Here is a 21,004-nt window from a genome sequence, read left to right on the forward strand (position 1 = left end):
AATAACATGGTATTAGGTTAATTAGAAAAATAGGTTCAAATAAAATAAAATTCTATACCAAGATCTACATCATCATAGAATTGATAAACAAAGTCAGTTTATTCAACAACACAGACGGCCATTCAGCACATCATGTCTGGGTCAGCTCAATTTCAAGCAATTTTCTCTCCAAAGGTGCAATAGCCTCCATTTTAACCACATGGTGCCAAAGCATTCAATATATATCCTGTATAAAGAAGCCATTTCCCAGCCATTGTCCTAAATTTTAAATTGATGACCTTTTCTCACAGGCAAGTATTAAAAAGTTCTCGTAATTGTCTACCAAATTTATAAAACCTCCATTAAATCTTCTCTGCTCCACAGCAAAAAAAAGTACCTATACCTCTAGTCTTTCTTCATCACAACCTCTCATCCCCACATTATTCTGGTAAGATGGTGCTGAATGCCCTCTACAACTTTCATTATCCCTTACATAGAGGGGCCCAGAACTGTAGTGTTAACTGTAGTGAAACCAGGGCAGCACGATGGCTCAGTGGTTAGCACTGCAGCCTCACAGCACCAGGGACCCAGGTTTGATTCCAGCCTCGGGCAATTGTCTGTGTGGAGTTTGCACATTTTCCCCGTGTCTGCGTGGGTTTCCTCTGGGTGCTCCAGTTTCCTCCCACAGTCCAAACATGTGCAGGCTAGGTGGGTTGGCCATGCTAAATTGCCCGTAGTGTTCAGGGGGGTGTGGGTTATGGCGGGGGGGGGGAGAATGGGTCTGGTTGGGATGCTTCAAGGGGCGGTGTGGACTTGTTGGGCCCAAGGGCCTGTTCCCACACTGTAGGGAATCTAATCTAATCAAATCAAAAATCAATATTTTGCCTAAAAATTACTTTTCATTAAATTCTCATATTCTGTTCATATTTTTAGAGTTACACTTCTATTGGCTCTTGATTTTATTCAGCTATAGTCACATCTGCCGAGAATGACGTACATGAGCTTCAACATGTATTTGCCCATCCTTGCCCTTCGGTACCCTTCACACACCAGGTTTTACAACTACACAACAGTGAGGCATTCAGAGAAGAAACTGAAGACGAAATGTTTAGTTTACTCTGTTTAACTAAAGTTTACATAAATCACGTTCCAAATTAAGTGTTTATTCCATATTCCACAAATGTGATGCTCTTGCTCAAAATTCAAACTTACAAAGCATGAGCTCCTGCAGAGCCTAGTAAAAAGGGTGAATTAAGAATATCTCAATGACTCAGAAACACTATCTACTAATCTTGCAAAGAATAAAATTGCCACATCACGCTCCACCATCCAAGGGACACACGGGCAGGGACACACGGGCAGGGACACACGGGCAGGGACACACGGGCAGGGACACACGGGCAGGGACACACGGGCAGGGACACACGGGCAGGGACACACGGGCAGGGACACACGGGCAGGGACACACGGACAGGGACACACGGACAGGGACACACGGACAGGGACACACGGACAGGGACACACGGACAGGGACACACGGACAGGGACACACGGACAGGGACACACGGACAGGGACACACGGACAGGGACACACGGACAGGGACACACGGACAGGGACACACGGACAGGGACACACGGACAGGGACACACGGACAGGGACACACAGACAGGGACACACAGACAGGGACACACAGACAGGGACACACAGACAGGGACACACAGACAGGGACACACAGACAGGGACACACAGACAGGGACACACAGACAGGGACACACAGACAGGGACACACAGACAGGGACACACAGACAGGGACACACAGACAGGGACACACACTCAGATTTTGTAATGCTTTCTGCAGTGAGCAGAGCATAAATAAAATACAATTGGAAACCTGAAATAAAAACAGGAAATGCTGGAAGTACTCAGGTCAGGCCGCATCTGAGAGAGAAAGACAATTATTGTTGCAGACTGACAATCCTTCCATCTGATGAAAGGCTGATCTTGAACATTAACTTCAGTTCTCTTTCTACATGCGAATAGAAGGCTGCTGGCAGCATTGGGCAGCTCAAGGACAATTAAAGTCAAGCTATCCAAAAGAGTGGCCTACAAACCATAGCAGAAACATATCATACCTTCTCGAGGGTTTCAATCCGCTGCTTTAGGAGGCGATTTTCAGTTCTGAGTCTCTGTGGAACGACAAGGAAATCAGGTTAAGCGTCCTGGCTCAAAACCCAATAGTGAGATTGCTGTATACATATCTCTGCAGTAATAGTTACATATGCTCTTTGTCCAGAAAAGCACAAACACATTGTACTTCTGTACAATGATTTCTATTACTTCCAAAAGGCATCAAGAATGTCTAAACTTCAAATGGGAGCTTTTAAAAGGCCTTTGCCTGACTGCCTCCATTTACAGGATGTGTCAGACAATCTTACATAAGAGATACCCTCTCAGGGAAACTTGCAATACATCCAGCAAAGGCCATGTCAACCATGCAATAGACAGACAAGTGTTAGCAACTTAGAATGGAATTTCACAGAGGTTGTGCTTTCTGACTGATCTTTAAGATGTCCTGTAGCAACAGGCATGGAAAAGGGATCTGAAAATGCTCAGGGGCAACTAACAACACTGTTTTGACATCCTAGTAACTTACCACAAGAAAACATTGCAGGTGAGCCATGAGCTAGGAAATGCACATGGGAAATAAAACACTCCCAAACCTCTGGTCTGCTTGAAAACAAAACTAATTCAAGATCATGAAACATCAGCAACAAGCGAATCCCAAACGATATATATTATAAGCACATGCTGGTCTGGTCATACCCATCTCCAATTCATATATTGCTGATCAGGCTGTTATAGATGTAGCATTGGATCATACTTAAATGGACCATATTGAAACTTCTGTGGTATCTCCACATTAAGAATTTTACTGAGCAGTAGATCATCAATGACATTTTAACTCAAATATACTTACGTTAAAATTATTGAGCAGTTAGGTACAAAAATCATCTCAACATAACCAACAGCCTATTAAAGGGAATATAGCATGTTGACAGGGAGATAACTAAGGGGCAGAAAATAGATGTCTAAGTTCTGTTCTGGTACACCTAGTGTAATGGGAGGACTTTGGATATTGTACAAGATGAATAATGCTGAAAGTTGGCTGATAATACATTAATGTACACAAAGGTTAGATAAAAAGCCCACAACTGTTTAAAAATAAAAAATCGACATGAAAAGTTAAAAGAATGATAGATAGCAGATGTTCATTTGCATCAATCTACTTGAGGTAACACTCTAACAGGAAGAATGTACTCATCAACAACTTGGCAGGATTTCACAGATAGTTTTTGGGGTCTGGGAAGGAAGTGGGGAAGAGAGAAAATTCAATATCCGGAATATGAAGGGAGCCAGAAAGGAGAATCAGAGAGGAGAGGTCTGAGAGGGTTGTAGGGCCAAAGGATAAGGAGTGATGAGAAAGTCCAATGTCACGGATGGATTTGAAGACAAGGAAGAGAATTTTACAATTAAGGGGCAATGTTAGTCATCAAGATCAGGATGCAGAGTGAACTGAACTATTCTTCTTGTTACCTCCTCAAAACCTTCTAGTTAAAAGGTTGTTGACTTGCTCGCCGAGCTGGCTTGTTCTCATTCAGACATTTTGTCACCATGCTAGGTGACATCATACAGATCAAAATGGGAAATTAGACTACTCACCAAACAGTATAACTTTCAAGCGGAATAGAATAACATTGTTTCATCAGAGGCTCCACTGATGATGTCACCTAGCACGGCAATGAAACGCCCGAACAAGAACAAGTCAGCTCGGTGTGCGAGTCTACAACCTCACCCACAACCTGAGCTACAGATCTTTGCCAAAACTTGAAACACATGGAGCGTAACATACTGAAAATTGCCTGACAACAGGAAACCTTTGCCAACTGATCAAGCTCTACCTGCGAACAACTTCAATTTCTCCACGAATGCCTCAGGAACCCGGAGTGTGAAATACAAACCTCCACTCAACAACCTATACGCATATTTAAAAAAACAAAACAAAAATCGCTGAACAGAACCTGGGCAGAATGCTACGAGCAATGACTAATAATGCCCATAACCAATTCCACAGGTATAAACGAGAAATTTTGCACCAAAAATCACAGTACCTAAACACTATCGACCAGCAGTGAACTACAACCCGAGAACAGGCCATCACCAAACAAAACAAAACCAAAACTAAGAATAGACTCAAACTACAGGAGAAACTCAAACTCATCCACCACAAAGACCAGGACAACAACAAACCGGACACATGGATAAGAAACCTATTTGGCAGACAATTCACAGAAACTGAGAAAGCTGTCAGACTGAACTATAACCACAAAGATGCAAAGAGAACAGACTTCATGGCCACCCTGGAGATGACAAAGAAAGAAAGAACAAAGGAAATTACAGCACAGCAACAGGCCCTTCGGCCCTCTAAGCCTGCGCTGATCAATATCCTCTGTCTAAACCTGTCATCTGTTTTCTAAGGGTCTGTATCCCTCTGCTCCGCGCCTGTCCACGTACCTGTCCAGATACATCTTAAAAGACACCAACGCATCTGCATCTACCACCTCCGCTGGCAAAACGTTCCAGGCACCCACTACCCACCCCGTACAGAACTTTCCACGCATATCTCCCATAAACTTTCCTCCTATCACTTTGAATTCATGACCCCTAGTAATTGAGTCCCCCATTCTGAGAAAAAGCTTCTTACTATCTACCTTGTCTATACCCCTCATGATTCTGAAATCCTCAAATCAGGTCCCCCTTAATCTCCATCTTTCTAATGTAAATAATCCTAATCTAGTCAACCTTTCTTCATAGCTAGTGCCCTCCGTACCAGGCAACATCGTGGTGAACCTCCTCTGCACCCTCTCCAAAACATCCACATCCTTTTGGTAGTGTGGCGACCAGAACTGTACACAGTACTCCAAATGTGGCCAAACCAAAGTCTTACACAACTGTAACATAACCTACCAACTCTTGTACTCAATATCCCATCCAATGAAGGAAAGCATGCCATTTGCCTTCTTGACCACCCTATTGACCTGTGTTGCCACCTTCAAGGAACAATGGACCTGAACACCCAGATCTCTCTATACATCAATTATCCTCAGGACTTTTTCATTTACTGTATAGTTCGCTCTTGAATTAGATCTTCGAAAATGCATCACCTCACATTTGCCTGGATTGAACTCCATCTGCCATTTATCTGCCCACTTTCCAAACTATCTATATTCTGCTGTAATCTCTGACAGTTCCCTACACTTTCTGCTACTCCACCAATCTTGGTGTCATCTGCAAACTTGTTAATCAGACCACCTATATCTTCCTCCAAATCATTTACGTATATCACAAACATATGACATTAAAAGGCTCACGGATGAAACAAAAAGCCATCCAACAAACTATAATCCCCACACAACACAGGACAAAGGGGGTAACCTAAACACACAGCTAAGATGAGTTGACGATACTCAAGATAGACAAGAACGTTATAATCCTACCAGCAGACAAAGGGCACATGACCATCATTTAAAAAAAACGAGAGCTATGTTAAAGCACAGGCATTATTTGCCGATAAAACCACCTACCAGTAGGTGGCGATAGACACAACACTGCAGCTAGGTAACAGGGTCACCCAGACACTGAAGAGACGAAAGGATGCAGGGCAGACAACCAAGATGAACCACATGAGCATGAAACCAGAAGGCATGAACATTCTGCACTTTTATGGGTTTCCTAAAGTACACAAACCAGACATTCCCCCCAGATCTGAGATAACCGTGTTATCTCAGATTCTCCAGCATCGGCAGTTCCTACTATCTCATTCCCCTCACAATAAATTGTTTCCTTTTCCCCTCATCTATTGTTTCCTTACCAGGCACAGCTTCATACAAACTGGACAAAGACCAACAACTGAGACTGAAGCACCTATTTGACAGATCACCCCATTCCAACCCAAGATTTCCTCAATGCCCTCAATAACATAAAAATCAGCGACGAGATTATGGTATCCTTTGACGTCACAGCTTTATTCACATCAATCAACATTAGCCAAAGTTGCCACACTAGAGGAAGCAGCAACACAGATCAGCAGCTCCATCAGCAAGGACAGCATACCTAAACTACTAGATCTCTGTCTCACCACACACTTCCTCTTTAATGGTCAGATATACAAACAGATCAATGGTACACCAATGGAGTCACCCATCTCAGGACTCATTACAGAAGCAATCATGTAAAGACTAGAACAGACCACCCTCCCCCGCATTTAATCTAAACTGTGGGTCCAGTATGTAGATGACACATTTGTCATTATTAAATGCAACAAATTAGAAGAGACGCAGCACCTTATCAACAGCATACTCATAGGGATTATATCACAAGGGGAGAAGAAAACAACCAACTTCCATTTCTGGATGTTAAAGTATGACCTACGGGGAGTTCCAAACCTCAGTTTGCAGAAAAGCAACCCACACTGATCAAATCCTCAACTTCCACAGCAACCATCCCAACGTCCACAAACAAAGCTGCATTAGGACTGCATTTAAATGGGCCAGGACACACTGCAACACTCCAGAACTACGCAGCAAAGAGGAAGAGCACCTGTACAAAATCCTCGGTATTAATGGATATCCCCGCAACTTCATCTGCAGGATGTCTACTGAACAGACAATAGGAGGACACAATGGCCACACTGCCCTATATCAAAATTTTTAGAACCTAAGTATTGTTGGAAGATTACTACTAGTGCATCCATTATTTTTGCAGCTGCTTTATTTATTATACCTTGTAACTAAGATGGCTCCATGAATGGCAACATTGTAAACTTTTCACCATACTCCTGTATTTGAGTACACATGACAACAAGACCCCTAAGACCACTAGGAATCATGGTACCCCACACACCCACAGCAACTCTACAAACAAATACTTACAAGGGTTAAAAGATCCATTCCCACAATATAAAAAACCAATATGGTTTACAAAATACCATGCAACAATTGCCATAAACATTACATCAGACAGACAGGAAGGAAAATAGCCATCAGAATACATGAACATCAACCAGCAGCAAAATGGCATGACGAACTCTCCTTAATATCAGTATACTCCTATAACGAAGGCCATCAGTTTAACTGGGGCAAAGTAATCATAGTAGCCCAAGCCAAACATAGACACATACGGGAATTCGTAGAGACACAGTTCTCCAATCGCAATGCAATCAACAAATATATAGAATTGGACCCCATATACAAACCCATACAGATCAAAACCGGAAATGACGATACTCACCATAACGGGCCGGACAACATAAATTCCGAGCAGAGTACAATTACACCGCTTTATCGGAGGCTCCACTGATGATGTCACCTAGCACGGTGATGAAACGTCTGAATGAGAACAAGCCAGCTCAGTGAGCAAGTCAACAACCTCACCCACAACCTGAGCTACAGGTCTTTGCCAAAACTTTAAACCTGCTAGTAATTTTGTCATGCACAATTTCCTCTTCACAAATCCAGGCCGACTCAGCTTGACGATATTATGTATTTCTAAATTCTTCTGTAAAAGACTGTAGCATTTTCTCAGTTGCAGAGGTTAAGCTAACTTGCCTCTGGTTACCTAGTTTTCATCATCTCTCCTTTCTAAATTAAGGTGTTACATTGACAGTTTCCACATCTTCCAGTAATTTTTTTAGAACCCAGGTATTGTTGGAAGATTACTGCCAGTGCATCCATTATTTCCACAGCTACTTTGTTTATTATACCTTGAGCCTAAGGTGGCAACATGAATGGCAACATTATAAACTTTTCACTGTACTCTTGTATCCCTGTACTTGAGTACACATGACAAAAGAACCTAATTCTAGGATGCAGCCCTTCAGCTCCAGAGGATGTATCAGCCTTTAGTCCCATTAATTTATATGGCACTCTCTTCTCAGCTGACCACTATTGTATGTATTTTCTCTCTGCTTTCAACTCCTTGAGTATTTTGGCAGTTTTGGCACACCAAATGCAAGAACCTCATATTTAAAATTATTAATTGAACATTCTTTTCCTTTTATTCTTTCATGAGATGTGGGCACAGCTGGCAAGGCGAATATTTGATGCACATCTCTAATTGCCCTTGCATAAGTGACCTATTAGAACATGTCGGAAGACTGAGTCGATTGTGTCGCTATGGGTATGGAATTACATGTAAGCCAAACTGGGCGAAAGCAGTGGATTTCCTTCCTGAAAAGGGCATTTTGTCCTGAGAAAGGCATAATGTATCAGCATAAGCTTGGTGAGCTGAGGGGCCTGTTCCTGTGGTACTGTAATTTATTCTATCAGCAAACCAGATGGATAGTTACAACAATCGTTGCCATGTTACCCTTACTGGGACAGGTTTTTAATATTCTAGATTTATTAACTGAATTTAAATTCCACTATCTGCCATCATTGGACCTGAACGAAGGCCTCGGTATTAATCTTGCAATTTTTTTAAAAATTCACTGACGGAACATGGGATTCACTGCTGGCCAACATTTATTGCCAATCCCTAGGTGCCCATGAGAAGTTGGTGGTGAGCTGCTTTTTGAACTGTTGCTGTCCACATGCTGTAGGTAGACCCACAATGCCTTTCAGTAAGGAGTTCCAGCGTTTGACCCAGCAACGGTGAAGGAACTGCAAAATATTTCCAAGTCAAGATGGTGAGTGACATGTAGGGGTGCTTGCAAGTGGTGGTGTTCCCATGTATCTGCTGCCCTTGTCGTTTCTGCAATGCATCTTTTAGATAGTACATACTGCTGCTACTGATTGTAGTGCTGGAGAGAGTGGATGTGATGCCTATTAAGTAGGTTGCTTTGTTCAAGATGATATCAAGCTTGAGTGTTAATTGAGCTGTATGCATCCAGGCAAGTGAGGTGTATTCCAACTCACATCTGATTTGTGCCTTCTGGATGGCAGACAGGCTTTGGGGAAATCAAGTAGAGTTACTTGCTGCAGTATTCTTAGACTCTGAATTGCTCTTGTAGCTGGTGTGTTTATGTGGTGAGTCCAGTCAAGTTTCTGGTCAATGCTAACCACTAGGATGTTGGTAGTGAACGATTCAGTAACAGTAACCATTGAATATCAAGGGGCGGTAGTTAGATTGTCTCTTTTGATGGTCAGTGATGGTATTTGTGAGATGCTAATGTTACCTGCCACTTACCAGCCCAAACCTGGATATTATCCAGATGTTGTTACATTTTAACATGGACTGCTTTAATGTAATACTGATAACTAGTCCAGTAATATTATCATGACATATCATCCATCAATCATATTGTGGTGATGGTGATCTTTCTACCACACTTTGCATGAAAAACCCACTGATTTTTCAGGAAGGGTCATTGGATCCAAAACATTAACTGTTTTCTCCTCCACGGATGCTGCCAGACCCACCGAGCTTTTCCAGCAACTTTGTTTTTGTTCCTGATTTACAGCATCCACAGTTCTTTTCGTTTTTATTCAGATTTTTCTCCTACATGGCTAGCCTGCCTCTGATTTTAAGGTTATTTCCCCTTGCAGTATACTCTTACCATAAGTTCATAAGATATACAGGCAGAATTTGGCCATGTGACCCATCAAAATCTGCACTGCGATTCAATTATGGTTGATATCCTCCTCACCTTCATTCTCCTGCCTTCTCCCCATAATCTTTCAACCCATTACCAATTAAAAATCTGTAACTCCTCCTTAAATTTACTCACTGTCCCAGCATCCACCATACTTGAAGTAGCCAATTCCACAGATTCACAATTCCCGTTGTGAGAAGTAGTTTCTCCTCAACTGTTTTAAATTTGCTATCCCTTATCCTAAGGCGATGACCTCTTATCCTAGAATGTCCCACAAGAGGAAGCATCTAATCCATGTCTATTTTATCTATACCTTTTATGATCTTAAAGGACTCAATATGATCGCCCCGCCATTCCTCTAAATTCCAGGGAGTAATGACATAAACTGATCAATCTCTCTTCATATGACAAACTCTTCTTCGGGAACAATCTACTAAACGTCCTCTGAACTGTCTCCAATGCCAGTACATCTTTTTCCACAAAAAAAGCGACCAAAACTGTGCACAATACTCCAGGTGCGGTCTCACCAACGCCTTGTATAGTTGCAACAATATTTCCTTACCTTAATATTCTATTTATTTAGCTATAAAGCCAACATTTCATTCATTTTATTACCTGCTGTACCTGCATGCTAGTTTTCTGCGACTCATTAATGAGGATGCCCAGATCCCCCAAAGTGTCTCCTCATTTAGACAGTAGGTTGCCTTCCTGTTTTTCCACCAAAATGCACAACTTTACACTTATCCGTGTTAAACTCCATCTGCCACATTTTGAACCACTCCTAACCTATCTGTACCCATTTGTAAGGTTCTTATTTCATCATTGCAATTAACTGTCCCACCTATTTTTGTGTCATCTGCAAATTTGGCTATAGCCTTCTATCCAAGTCATTAATGAAGATTCTAAATAGCTAAAGTCCCAAGGACCGAACCCTGCAGCACCACACTAAATACTTGTTGCCATCTAGAAAAAAAAATCCACATATCTCTACTGTCTTCTGTCCATCAGCTAGTCACCTATCCAAACTAAATTACCGCTAATCCCATACAATACAACCTTGTGAATTAACCTTTTGTATGGCACCTTATTAAATGCCTTCTGGAAGTCCAGATGCATGATGTCTATAGGATGCACATTATCCACTTTCCTTGTTACATCTTTATAGAACTCTGACTAATTTGCTAAATATAACTAGCCCCTCATGAGACCATGCTGACTCTTATGAATTGTATTTTGACATTCCAAATGTCCTGATATTGCTTCCTTGATAATTGAGAGGTTGAGTAGATTAAGATTATTTACATTACAAAGACTGAGGTTGAGGGGGGACCTGATTGAGGTCTACAAAAATCATGAGATGTATAGACAGGATGGATAGTAAGAAGCCATCTCCCCCCAGAGTGGGAGACTCGACTACTGGGGGTCACGATTTCAAGATGAGAGGGGAAAAGTTTAAGCGAGATATGCATGGAATTTTCTTTATGCAGAGGGTGGTGGGTGCCTGGAACATGTTGCCAGCGCAGGCGGTAGAGGCGGGCACGATAGCCCCATTTAAGATGTATCTAGACAGATACATGAATGGGCAGGGGGTGGAGGGACACAGATCCTTGGAACATAGGTGACAGGTTTAGGTAGAGGATCTGGGTCAGCGCAGGCGTGGAGGGCTTGTTCCTGTGCTGTAATTTTCTTTCTTCTTGATTCTAATACTGTTACAAAAACAGATGTCAAATAACTGGTCTATAATTTCCCACAGATTCTCTCCTTCTCTTTTTGAATAAGGGCATCACATTAGCATTTTTCCAATCCACTGGAACCTTTCCCATGTCCAGGTAATTTTGGAATATTGTAACCAATGGATCCACCATCTCTTCTGCTATTTCCTTCAATACCCTACAACTTCAGCCATCAGGCCAACGGGACTTGTCTGCCCTCAAACCTAATAGTTTGCTGAGTACCTTTTTCCTATCAATGTTGATTGTTCCAAGTTCTACCCATTCTGCTGCCTCTGACTTGCCTGTTCCAATGGCATATTTCATCATGAAAACTGATGCAAGTATTGATTTAGAATCTCTGTCATTTCAGGGTTCCCACTATAACTCTCCAGTTTCATCTTCGAAGGGGCCAACATTCACTTTAGTGGCTCTCTTCCCTTTTATATACCTACAGAAGCTTTTTCTATCCTTTTTGATATTTTATGCTAGTTTTCTTTTCTAATTTACTTTAGCTCTTTTTATTTCTTAGTATCCCTTTATGTTTGGAAGTTTCCCAAATCCTCCTGCCTGCCACTGGCCTTTACAAATGGCATTTCTTAGTTTTTGACTTTATATTACCCTTGACCTCCATGTTTAGCCATGGATATTTTATAACACCCCACTCCCAACCCCCACCATCTTGCTTCCTCACTGGGATATATTGTAGTTGTGAGGAATTGAGCAGCTACTTAAACAACTGCATTGCTCATCTGCTGTCATACCTTTTAGCCTTCCTGCACAGTCTACTAAGGCCAAATCTGTCCTCATACTTTTGTAATTTCTCTTGTTTAATTCCAGAACACTACTATGGGACTGTACTTTCTCACCCGCAAACTTAATTTTGAATTGTATTACATTATGGTCACTAAACCCAGAGAATCCTTAACTGTGATGTCATCAATTAATCTTTTCTCATTACGCAATATCAAATGCAAAGTAGCCTGCTCCCTGGTTGGTTCTACAGCTTACTGCTCCAATAAACAATCTCTAAAACTGGATGTGAGTTTGCTCACTGAGCTGGAAGATTGTTTTCAGACGTTTCGTCACCATTCTAGGCAACATCATCCAGTGAGCCTCCGACGAAGCGCTGGTGTTATGTCCCGCTCTCTCTTTATCTGGTTAGGTTTCCTTGGGTTGGTGATGTCATTTCCTGCATTGATGTCGTCATTTCCTGTTTTTTTCTCAGAGGATGGTAGATTGGCTCCAGCTCTGTTTGTTGATGGAGTTCCGGTTGGAATGCCATGCTTCTAGGAATTCTCGTGCGTGTCTGTTTGGCTTGTCCTAGGATGGATGTGTTGTCCTTCCTCATCTGTATGTAAGGATACGAGTGATAGCGGGTCATGTGGTTTTGTGGCTAGTTGATGTTCATGCATTCTGGTGGCTAGCTTTCTGCCAGTTTGTCCAATGTAGTGTTTGTCACAGTTCTTGCAAGGTATTTTGTAGATGACGTTTGTTTTATTTGTTGTCTGTATAGGGTCTTTTAAGTTCATTAGCTGCTGTTTTAGTGTGTTACAAAACAGGCTCAGAAACCATAACCACTCTCCACTACATCAAAGACATTTCCGAAATGACTGCAGACTACTTGGACCTCTTGGCATCAGGGTAGCCCACTAACCCACATCTGGGATTTCACATTTAAAGTGCATACGCAGTTGCGAGAAGTTACTAACTTATTTACACTGAAAGTTTGTGAAATCGACACTATTACAGTTAACAGGAACAGGTGGCAGTATACTAATTGATCTCAAAAGGTTATAGCATCATCTGGTGAAGATACTGCACATGAAGTTTTAAATCTTCTATTTAAACAGCAACAACTAAGCTGAAAGCAGAATTCCCACCCCACACTGTCAACAGTGAACTAGCTTGGAACTGTACACTCTGCTGAATTAACACCACAGCAAAGCACTGTTACAGACAACACTATTTAGGGGAGCACAACGGCACAGCGGTTAGCACCACTGCCTCTCAGCACCAGAGCCCCGGGTTCGATTCCACCCTCGGGCAACTGTTGTTGTGGAGTTTGCACATTGTCCCAGTATCTGTGTGGGTTTTCTCCAGGTCCTCATTGAAGAAGGGTGTAAGTTTCGAAACTGGACCCTTGAGTAGTAGTTCCAAGGACTAAGAAAAGTCAGATTTCTCGATCCGGCACACATCTATTACCTTTATACTTATTTATTCCCTCATATGATGTTGATGACACTAGTTGGGCAATCATTTACTGTCCATCTGTAGCTGCCCTTCAGCTAAGTTGCTGCTAGACAATTTCAGAGGATAGCAAAGTGTCAACCTCAATGCTATGGGTCAGGAGTCACATGTAGGCCAAATCAGAAGGATGGCAGATTTCCTTCAATACGGACATTAGTGAACCAAATGTTATGACAAGTGTCGATGATTTCATAGTCATGATCAGCCTTCTAATGGCAGACTTATCAAATTACAATTTCACCATCTGCCACGGCTGGAATCAAACCTACTATCTCAGAACATTAGCCAAGAGATCTAGAGTATAAATCAAGTAAAATCATCATTGCCTCCCCAAATTAGTTATCATTAATTAGCACTTTATACAATAATACTTCCTTTACAGTAGATGACATTGCTGTTGGAAAATCAGACGTGAAACTGGACAAGTACTTCTTGATAAAACTTGGAAAGTCACGACTGAAAGTCACTAGTGCCAAATATGCTTTAAGTCTGGCCTGAGTGCTTGATGCAACCACATTCATTTAACAGTCTCCCCTTGATCCACAATAGAAAAGGGGAAATCAAAGGTTGATTTGTGCAACATTTCTAGTGTAATTCTATAGCAAAATGCCAGTCACAGTAAAGTAAAACAAGCTGTTGTCAGAAGTGTCAGCTAATCATTTTATTCTACTTGCATGTAGGAACATTCTAGTGTTAATCTTTCATAGCTGGAGAAAGATTTTTCTCCAACATAGAGGAATTTAAACTCAAATATTCAATTATGAACGTGAATTCTAAACGATTTGTCAGGGTTTGCATCACCAATCTTGTGTGGAGGCAAATATGTCAATGCTGCCCTTCGAACTGATGATCAAGAAGCATTTATACAAAAATCCTTCAGTGTAGAAACATTTCTGAATAATCAGCAATCCTCTTCATGAAAGACAACAATAAGCTCAGGAGATAATAGGTGTTGCAATGATAAGAACTGGTTAAAAATATGGGTTTTAAGGAGAATTTTAAAACAATACAAGTAGTAATAGAGAGGTTTAAGACAAATTCCAGAATGAGTCTTGTAGTCATTGGGTGCCAATGAGAAGCACGTGCATAAGAGATCGGGGGAAGAAATTGAGTTGCGGCAGCAATTATATAGAAAGGCAGGGGGAATTAGGCGTGGAAAGGAGGGCTGTAGTAAGACTTAATTATTAAAGAATGTGAATTTGGTGACGAAAGACACAAGCTAACGAGCACAGAGGAGATGAGTGAGCAGAACATTCTGTGATACAGAATGTAGAGCAGTCCTGAATGAAGCTTACAGAAAACACATATAAACAGTCCAGAAGGCAGGGAGATTAAACTGTTAAGTCCGGAGGTGACACAGGCTAAGAAGGGAGTTTCAGTTGCAGACAGATTATGGTACAGAAGTGACAGCAGCAGATGCTGATGACATTGGAGGAAATTTAAGGTAACAAGTTCAGCTGGAAACTGAATGGAACAATGGAGCAGCAAACAGGGTGGGTCAGTTCTCATTAAGAGGGCAGCGAAAGTTACACAAGCTTATCATGGGGACCAGGATGAGAATTTGATTCATGCACTATGCATTATAAATCTGTTAGTATAGAAGCATTTTGTGCAGAAAAAAAAAACAAAAAACAAAACAACTTAACTGCCATGAGCTGAAAGTGTTCCATTCACCACCAGAAACTGAAGGAGAAGCTAAACCCACACAAAAGAGCAATTATCACACTTCTGAAATTTACAGTTAAATTGTGTTTGAAGACAGATGTACTGGAACAGAAAAGTCAGATATTGACAAGTGGTAATAACAAAGTCACACATTCATAAAGTTTGCAACTAACTGCAATACTCAAATAAACTCTGCACAAAATATAGATCCACTTATTCAGGCACAAGGCTCTTGGGGTAACTCAGCGTGCATTTCAATAGAAACCTGTTCACCGGTCACTGAGATCAGTGTCAAATCACTGCAAAAACACACTTCACAAATCTAATCTGAAATGCTCCTATTTCTTATGTTCCTGAGCAAGCTGTGGTTTGCTTGCTGTTTATTCCAAAGTGCTAAAGTCAGTCAGAAGGTGTAAAAAGCAGCTACACTGATTAATAAAGCCAATGGCATTTAACTACAATGTACAGAAACCTTGACACAAATAGGCCATTCTTAAGCCTGACCAGCAATCAGAACACCAGGCAAGTACTAATCAGAATTCGGAATTAAGTTGCATTATGTTTTCTAAGTAGTCAGCAGCAACCATCAGATTGATAAATTATGCATTTAGAGAAAATGGGAAGTATGATTGGTACAGCAAATGTTGCACAACAGACAGGATTCAGAGTGGATGAGGAACCATTTTCAGCCCAGCTTGGCTCATCCAAACAACAAAGAAAATTACTGTACAGGAACAGGCCCTTCAGCCCTCAAAGCCTGCACCACCATGCTGCCTGTCACAACTAAAACCCCTGACCCTTCCAGGAACCGTATCCCTCTATTGCTATTTTATTCATTTAAAGGGCATCTTGACAAATACCCTTTAAAAGTCATTATTGTATCTGTTTCCACTACCTGCCCCAACAGCAAGTCCCAGGCACCCACCGCCCTGTGTAAAAAAACTTGCCTCATATGTCACCTTTAAACCTTGCCCCTTAAACCCCTGCCCCCAAGTAACTGACTCTTCCACCCTAGGAAAAAGCTTCTGACAGTCCACTCTGTCCATGCCCTTCATAATCACGTAAGCCTCTATCAGGTCACCCCTCAACCTCTGTTGTTCCAGTGAAAACAACCCAAGTTTCTCCAACTTCTCCACACAGCAAATTCCCTCCATACCAGGCAACATCCAGGTAAATCTTTTCTCTACCCTCTCCAAAGCCACGACATCCTTCTGGAAGCGTGGCAACCAGAGTTGAACACAATATTCCAAATGCGGCCTAACTATGGTTCTCTAAAGCTGCAACATTAACTGCCAATTTTTAAATTCATTGCCTGGCCGATGATGGCAAGCATGCCAAATGCCTTGTTGACTACCTTTTCCACCTGTGTTGCCACTTTCACTGACCTGTGTACCTGTGCACCCAGATCCTTCTGCCTATCAGTACTCTTAAGGGTTCTGCCATTTACTGTGTATTTTCCTTTGGATTACATCTTCCAAAATGCATTACATCTTATTTTTCCAGATTAAACTCCAACTGCCATTTCTCTGTCCAATTCAACAGCCGATCTATATCCAGCTATATCGTCTGACAGTCCTCATCACTATCCGCAATTCCACCAACCTTGCCACAAATTTACTCAAACTAGTTACATTTTCCTCCAAATCATTTACATATATTACAAATAGCAAAGCCCCCAACACTGATCCCTGAGGAATGCCACTAGTTACAGCCCTCTATTCAGAAACACACCTTTCCACTGCCACCTTCTGTCTTCTATGACCGAGCCAGTTTTTTGAAATCCGTCTTGCAAGCTCACCTATAATCCCATGCAACATTACTTTCTGTATCAGCCTGTCATGAGGAACCTTGTCAAAGGCCTTACTGAAGTGCATGCAGATAACATCCAACGCCCTACCCTCAATCATCTTCATCACTTCCTCAAAAAACCTCAAACAAGTTAGTGAGATGCAACCTTCCCTTCACAAAACCAGGTTGCCTCTGGCTATAATAAAGTGAGGAGCTGGCTGAACACAGTAGGCCAAGCAGCATTTTAGGAGCTTACCCCTACTTAGAAATAAGTGGATGTAAGTCCGGTCTTGAAGAATCTTCTCCAATAATTTTCCTACCGCTGATGTAAAGCTCACCAGCATGTAATTACCTGGACTATCCCTGCCACCCTTCTTAAATAAAAGAACATTGGCTATTCTCCAAATCCTTGGGACTTCCCCTCTAGTCAGGGAGGATACAAAGGTTTCTTTCAAGGCCCCAGCAATTTCCTCCCTTGCTTCTCTCAGTAATCTGGGGTACATCCCATCAGGCCCTGGGGACTTGTCCACCTTTATGTTTTTCAAGACACCCAATACTTCCTCCCTTTTGATCTCAACATGACCCAAACTATCTACACACCCTTCCCCAGACTCATCATCTACCAAGCCCTTCTCTCTGGTGAACAGTGACAAAGTACTCATTTAGTACCTCGTCCATTTATTCTGGCTCCACACAAATTCCCTTCCCTGCCCTTGAGTGGGCTAATCCTCTCCCTGGCTACCCTCTTGCTCTTTATATTTGTATAAAAAGCCTTGGGATTTTCCTTAATCCTGTTGGCCAATGACTTTTCATGACCTTCACAACATCATCAGAATGTCAGAAAGGCTTTGCAAAGATTCCAAAGTCATCAACTTGACTGATTTACCTTCAAGAAATATGCTGTAACAAACTTTCCAGCCTTACCAATTTGAGACTGTGCTCTTTAGTTCTGCTACTACAGTTTAACTTGAGACTAAAAAGACAGTCCACAGCTGGAGCATAATGCATAGTCGTGGACATCACATTACAACACGAATTCAATCTGTGCAGAATGCAGAAGTGATTCACAAGTATACTTCAAGGCACGAGAAACTTCGGTTACGAGGACAGATTGAAGAAATAGGGATTGTTCTCAGGAGACTGGCACCAGGTAATGATGCTTTCTTGTAGTGTTGGTGCAGGCACGAAGGGCCAAATTGCCTTCTCCCATGTTATAAAAATTCTGTGGTTCTGTAATTTATTGAGATCCAGCTTCCAACTCTGTTCACTGTCCACAATCTCCATCTCTGTCCAACAAATGGTTGAAATTGAGCTAGACTCTCCAAAAATGTGACGTCACATTGGATCTGGTGAGAAGACTGATGTTGTAATTTGTCACTCACTGTTCTATCAAAAACTGCACTGGGGACCCATACCGGACCAGTAACCACTGTAATCCTTTACTTCAGCAAAAACTCTCACTTCTACGTGGCTGCCAGAATCCCTGTGCACTCACTGCAACTGAATCAAATGGGACTTGCATTTGGTGATCAAAAATTGATTTTCTGTTCTTGGAGTTTTGTTGAATGTCAGAATTGAGCTTAATTGCTAGTTTTCTTTTAAAAACTACAATGTTTTGAAAAGGTTTTTCAAAGGTTAGTTCAGTTTTTGCCATCACACCATGGGAATTAAATTTTGTTTTCCTCAATGTAATTTTTTTAAAAAGTAAATTTGATTTTAGTACAGTACTTTTTATTTATTGATTGACTCTAAAACATGTTCTCATTTTACTGGCCACTCAGACAGATTCTGAGCTAGAGTTAGTATTCTACCAATCTTCTATTGCCAGTCTTCAATATTCTAAGCTCTCATTTGCCACATGTATCACAACATGGTTACTAGTCCATCCCATGCTTCTAACTGGCAGTTGAAGGAAGAGCCCTGAAGTCAATATTTAATCATGTTCTCTTATTCACAACGTGAAACATTACAAATGATATCTCCTCATTCTGTAATCCCCCAGTGCCAAGATGTCTCTAATGAACGCCCTCCACCTGTACATTCTTAAAATTTATACAATTAGTTGCCATTGACAACATATCTTGATCTAAATGAATCAAGTACAGCTTTCCTGTTTTTTCTTTGCTCTTTCATGAGATGTGACATCACTGCCAAGGCCAACATTTGTAGCCTATGTCCAGTTGCCCTTAAATTGGCTTGTTCGGCCACTTCAGAATCAACCCCACTGCTGAGGATCTGGAGTTACAACTGGGCCAGATCGTGTATGGTTTGCAGATTTTCTTTCCTAAAGAACATTAGTGAACCAGATCGGATGTTATAACAATTGATGGGCATTTCATGGTCACCCTTATTGGTTTCAATTGAGTTAATAACTCTTCAACAAAAATAATAAAAAAGGAAAAAAGAAAATTAGCTATGAGTGACCTAGAAGGGATTAAAAAAGAAGAGTAGGGATCTGCTCCCCAGTCATAAAATAAACAAACAATCTGCAAAAAAATTGTTGGTGCTTTTAAAATCATTACTGAATGCAAAAATAAGCTCGCAGGTTTGATCTGATTTGGTCAGTGAAGCTGTTGATTATCACAGCTCCCCTTTAATGACTATTAATTTTTTGGCCAGTGAATGAAAAATACTTTTCATTTCTCTTTCATTTCCCCCACCTTCTTACAGACGGAGTTGCCTGTTGATTTTAAGCCTGGTACCCAAGTAACCATTTTTTTTCCATATAGGCCATAACAGTGAGTGTTAGACAGGCTACTTGACCTACTTGCCCATCTGTTCATTTTCACGACTTAGCTTGATTAGGCCCCACATGTCTGGCTCCCATACCAAGTCAAATCACAGCCAGAGAATTACGTATAATTACTTATTATCCCACCTCAGCCAAATAACTTTTGATAATACTACATCAATTATAACTTTAAATTAGAGATTGAAATTGGAGATGCAGCATGGAAGTGTAGTAACTGCCTGATCATAATCGTCCAGTTTTGTGCCTATAGGATGAAAACACAGTGGTGATCTCATCAGTCAGCGGATGATGCGTTTAGGTTGATAGCTGTGTGCGTAGCTATTCTGAAAATAACCTCTGCTAACTTATGTCTGTTGTCTTGTCCCAATCTCAATGCTGTAGTGTCTAAGAAATGTGTAGTGTGTTCTGGCTTTAGATTTTAGTTTAGATTCCCTACAGTGTGGAAACAGGCCCTTCGGCCCAACAAGTCCACACCGCCCCTTGAAGCATCCCACCCAGACCCATCCCCCCATAGCACACACACCCCTGAACACTATTTGAAATCGCGTTGGTTATAATAAAGGATATTGATGACTTCTTCCAATTCTTCGTGCCAGATCAAACACCACATACATCAACATAAATGCAGTAGATATTTTACGAAGAGACTGTTGCACTTCAATGTGAGTTAGCATGAGTTAACAGACACGAAATGAAAAGATTGTTCAAGAAAATCTCAAGAGCCCTACAAAACAAATTGCTGTGCCCTTATTGAGATCTATTTCAAGACTGAAAATATTCTTTCAATTGGTGTAAAATAGACTAGTTTGATCGTTTAAATTCAGCATTATTTCAAAGTATAAATTAGGCAGTTGTCCAGAAACAGGAGAAGCACCTATGGAAGATAACATGAAGTCATAAGATATTTAAAGCTTTCTTGAGTAACTTTATATCTAGATGCTGGGCAGCTAAAGATAAACAACTCATTGTGATACATTTAGAGACTCCAGTCACAGGAAAATCAGTAAGAATGAATACAACAGAATCTACAGTGCAGGTAAATTAGACATGGAGGGGAAAAGACGCATTGAATTACTCACTCCCAAATAAATGTATTTTCATGTTAAGTGCAAATTATAGTCCCTGTATGTCTGAACAAACATAAGCTCCCACCCAATAATTATTTTGGAGAAAACACCACATTATCTGACTGGATTTCCAATAATTACATG

The 21,004-nt window shown here is 41.2% G+C and overlaps 1 protein-coding gene across 7 annotated transcripts in view; it reads right to left on the reverse strand.

The window, feature by feature from the left end:
- Window positions 1–21,004, reverse strand: part of LOC125447489 (EVI5-like protein) — a 291,619-nt gene that overhangs the window by 132,974 nt on the left and 137,641 nt on the right. For all 7 annotated transcript variants that reach the window (XR_007246559.2, XM_048521914.1, XM_048521910.1 and 4 more), the window contains one exon: window positions 2,113–2,166. Coding sequence is in view for 6 of the 7 variants with exons in the window: in XM_048521914.1 (XP_048377871.1) it covers window positions 2,113–2,166 (54 nt within the window). In the remaining variant the exon portion in view is untranslated. The remainder of the gene's footprint in view (window positions 1–2,112; window positions 2,167–21,004) is intronic.

The sequence above is a fragment of the Stegostoma tigrinum genome, chromosome 35, assembly GCF_030684315.1.
Source record: "Stegostoma tigrinum isolate sSteTig4 chromosome 35, sSteTig4.hap1, whole genome shotgun sequence".
Classification (NCBI taxonomy): domain Eukaryota; kingdom Metazoa; phylum Chordata; class Chondrichthyes; order Orectolobiformes; family Stegostomatidae; genus Stegostoma; species Stegostoma tigrinum.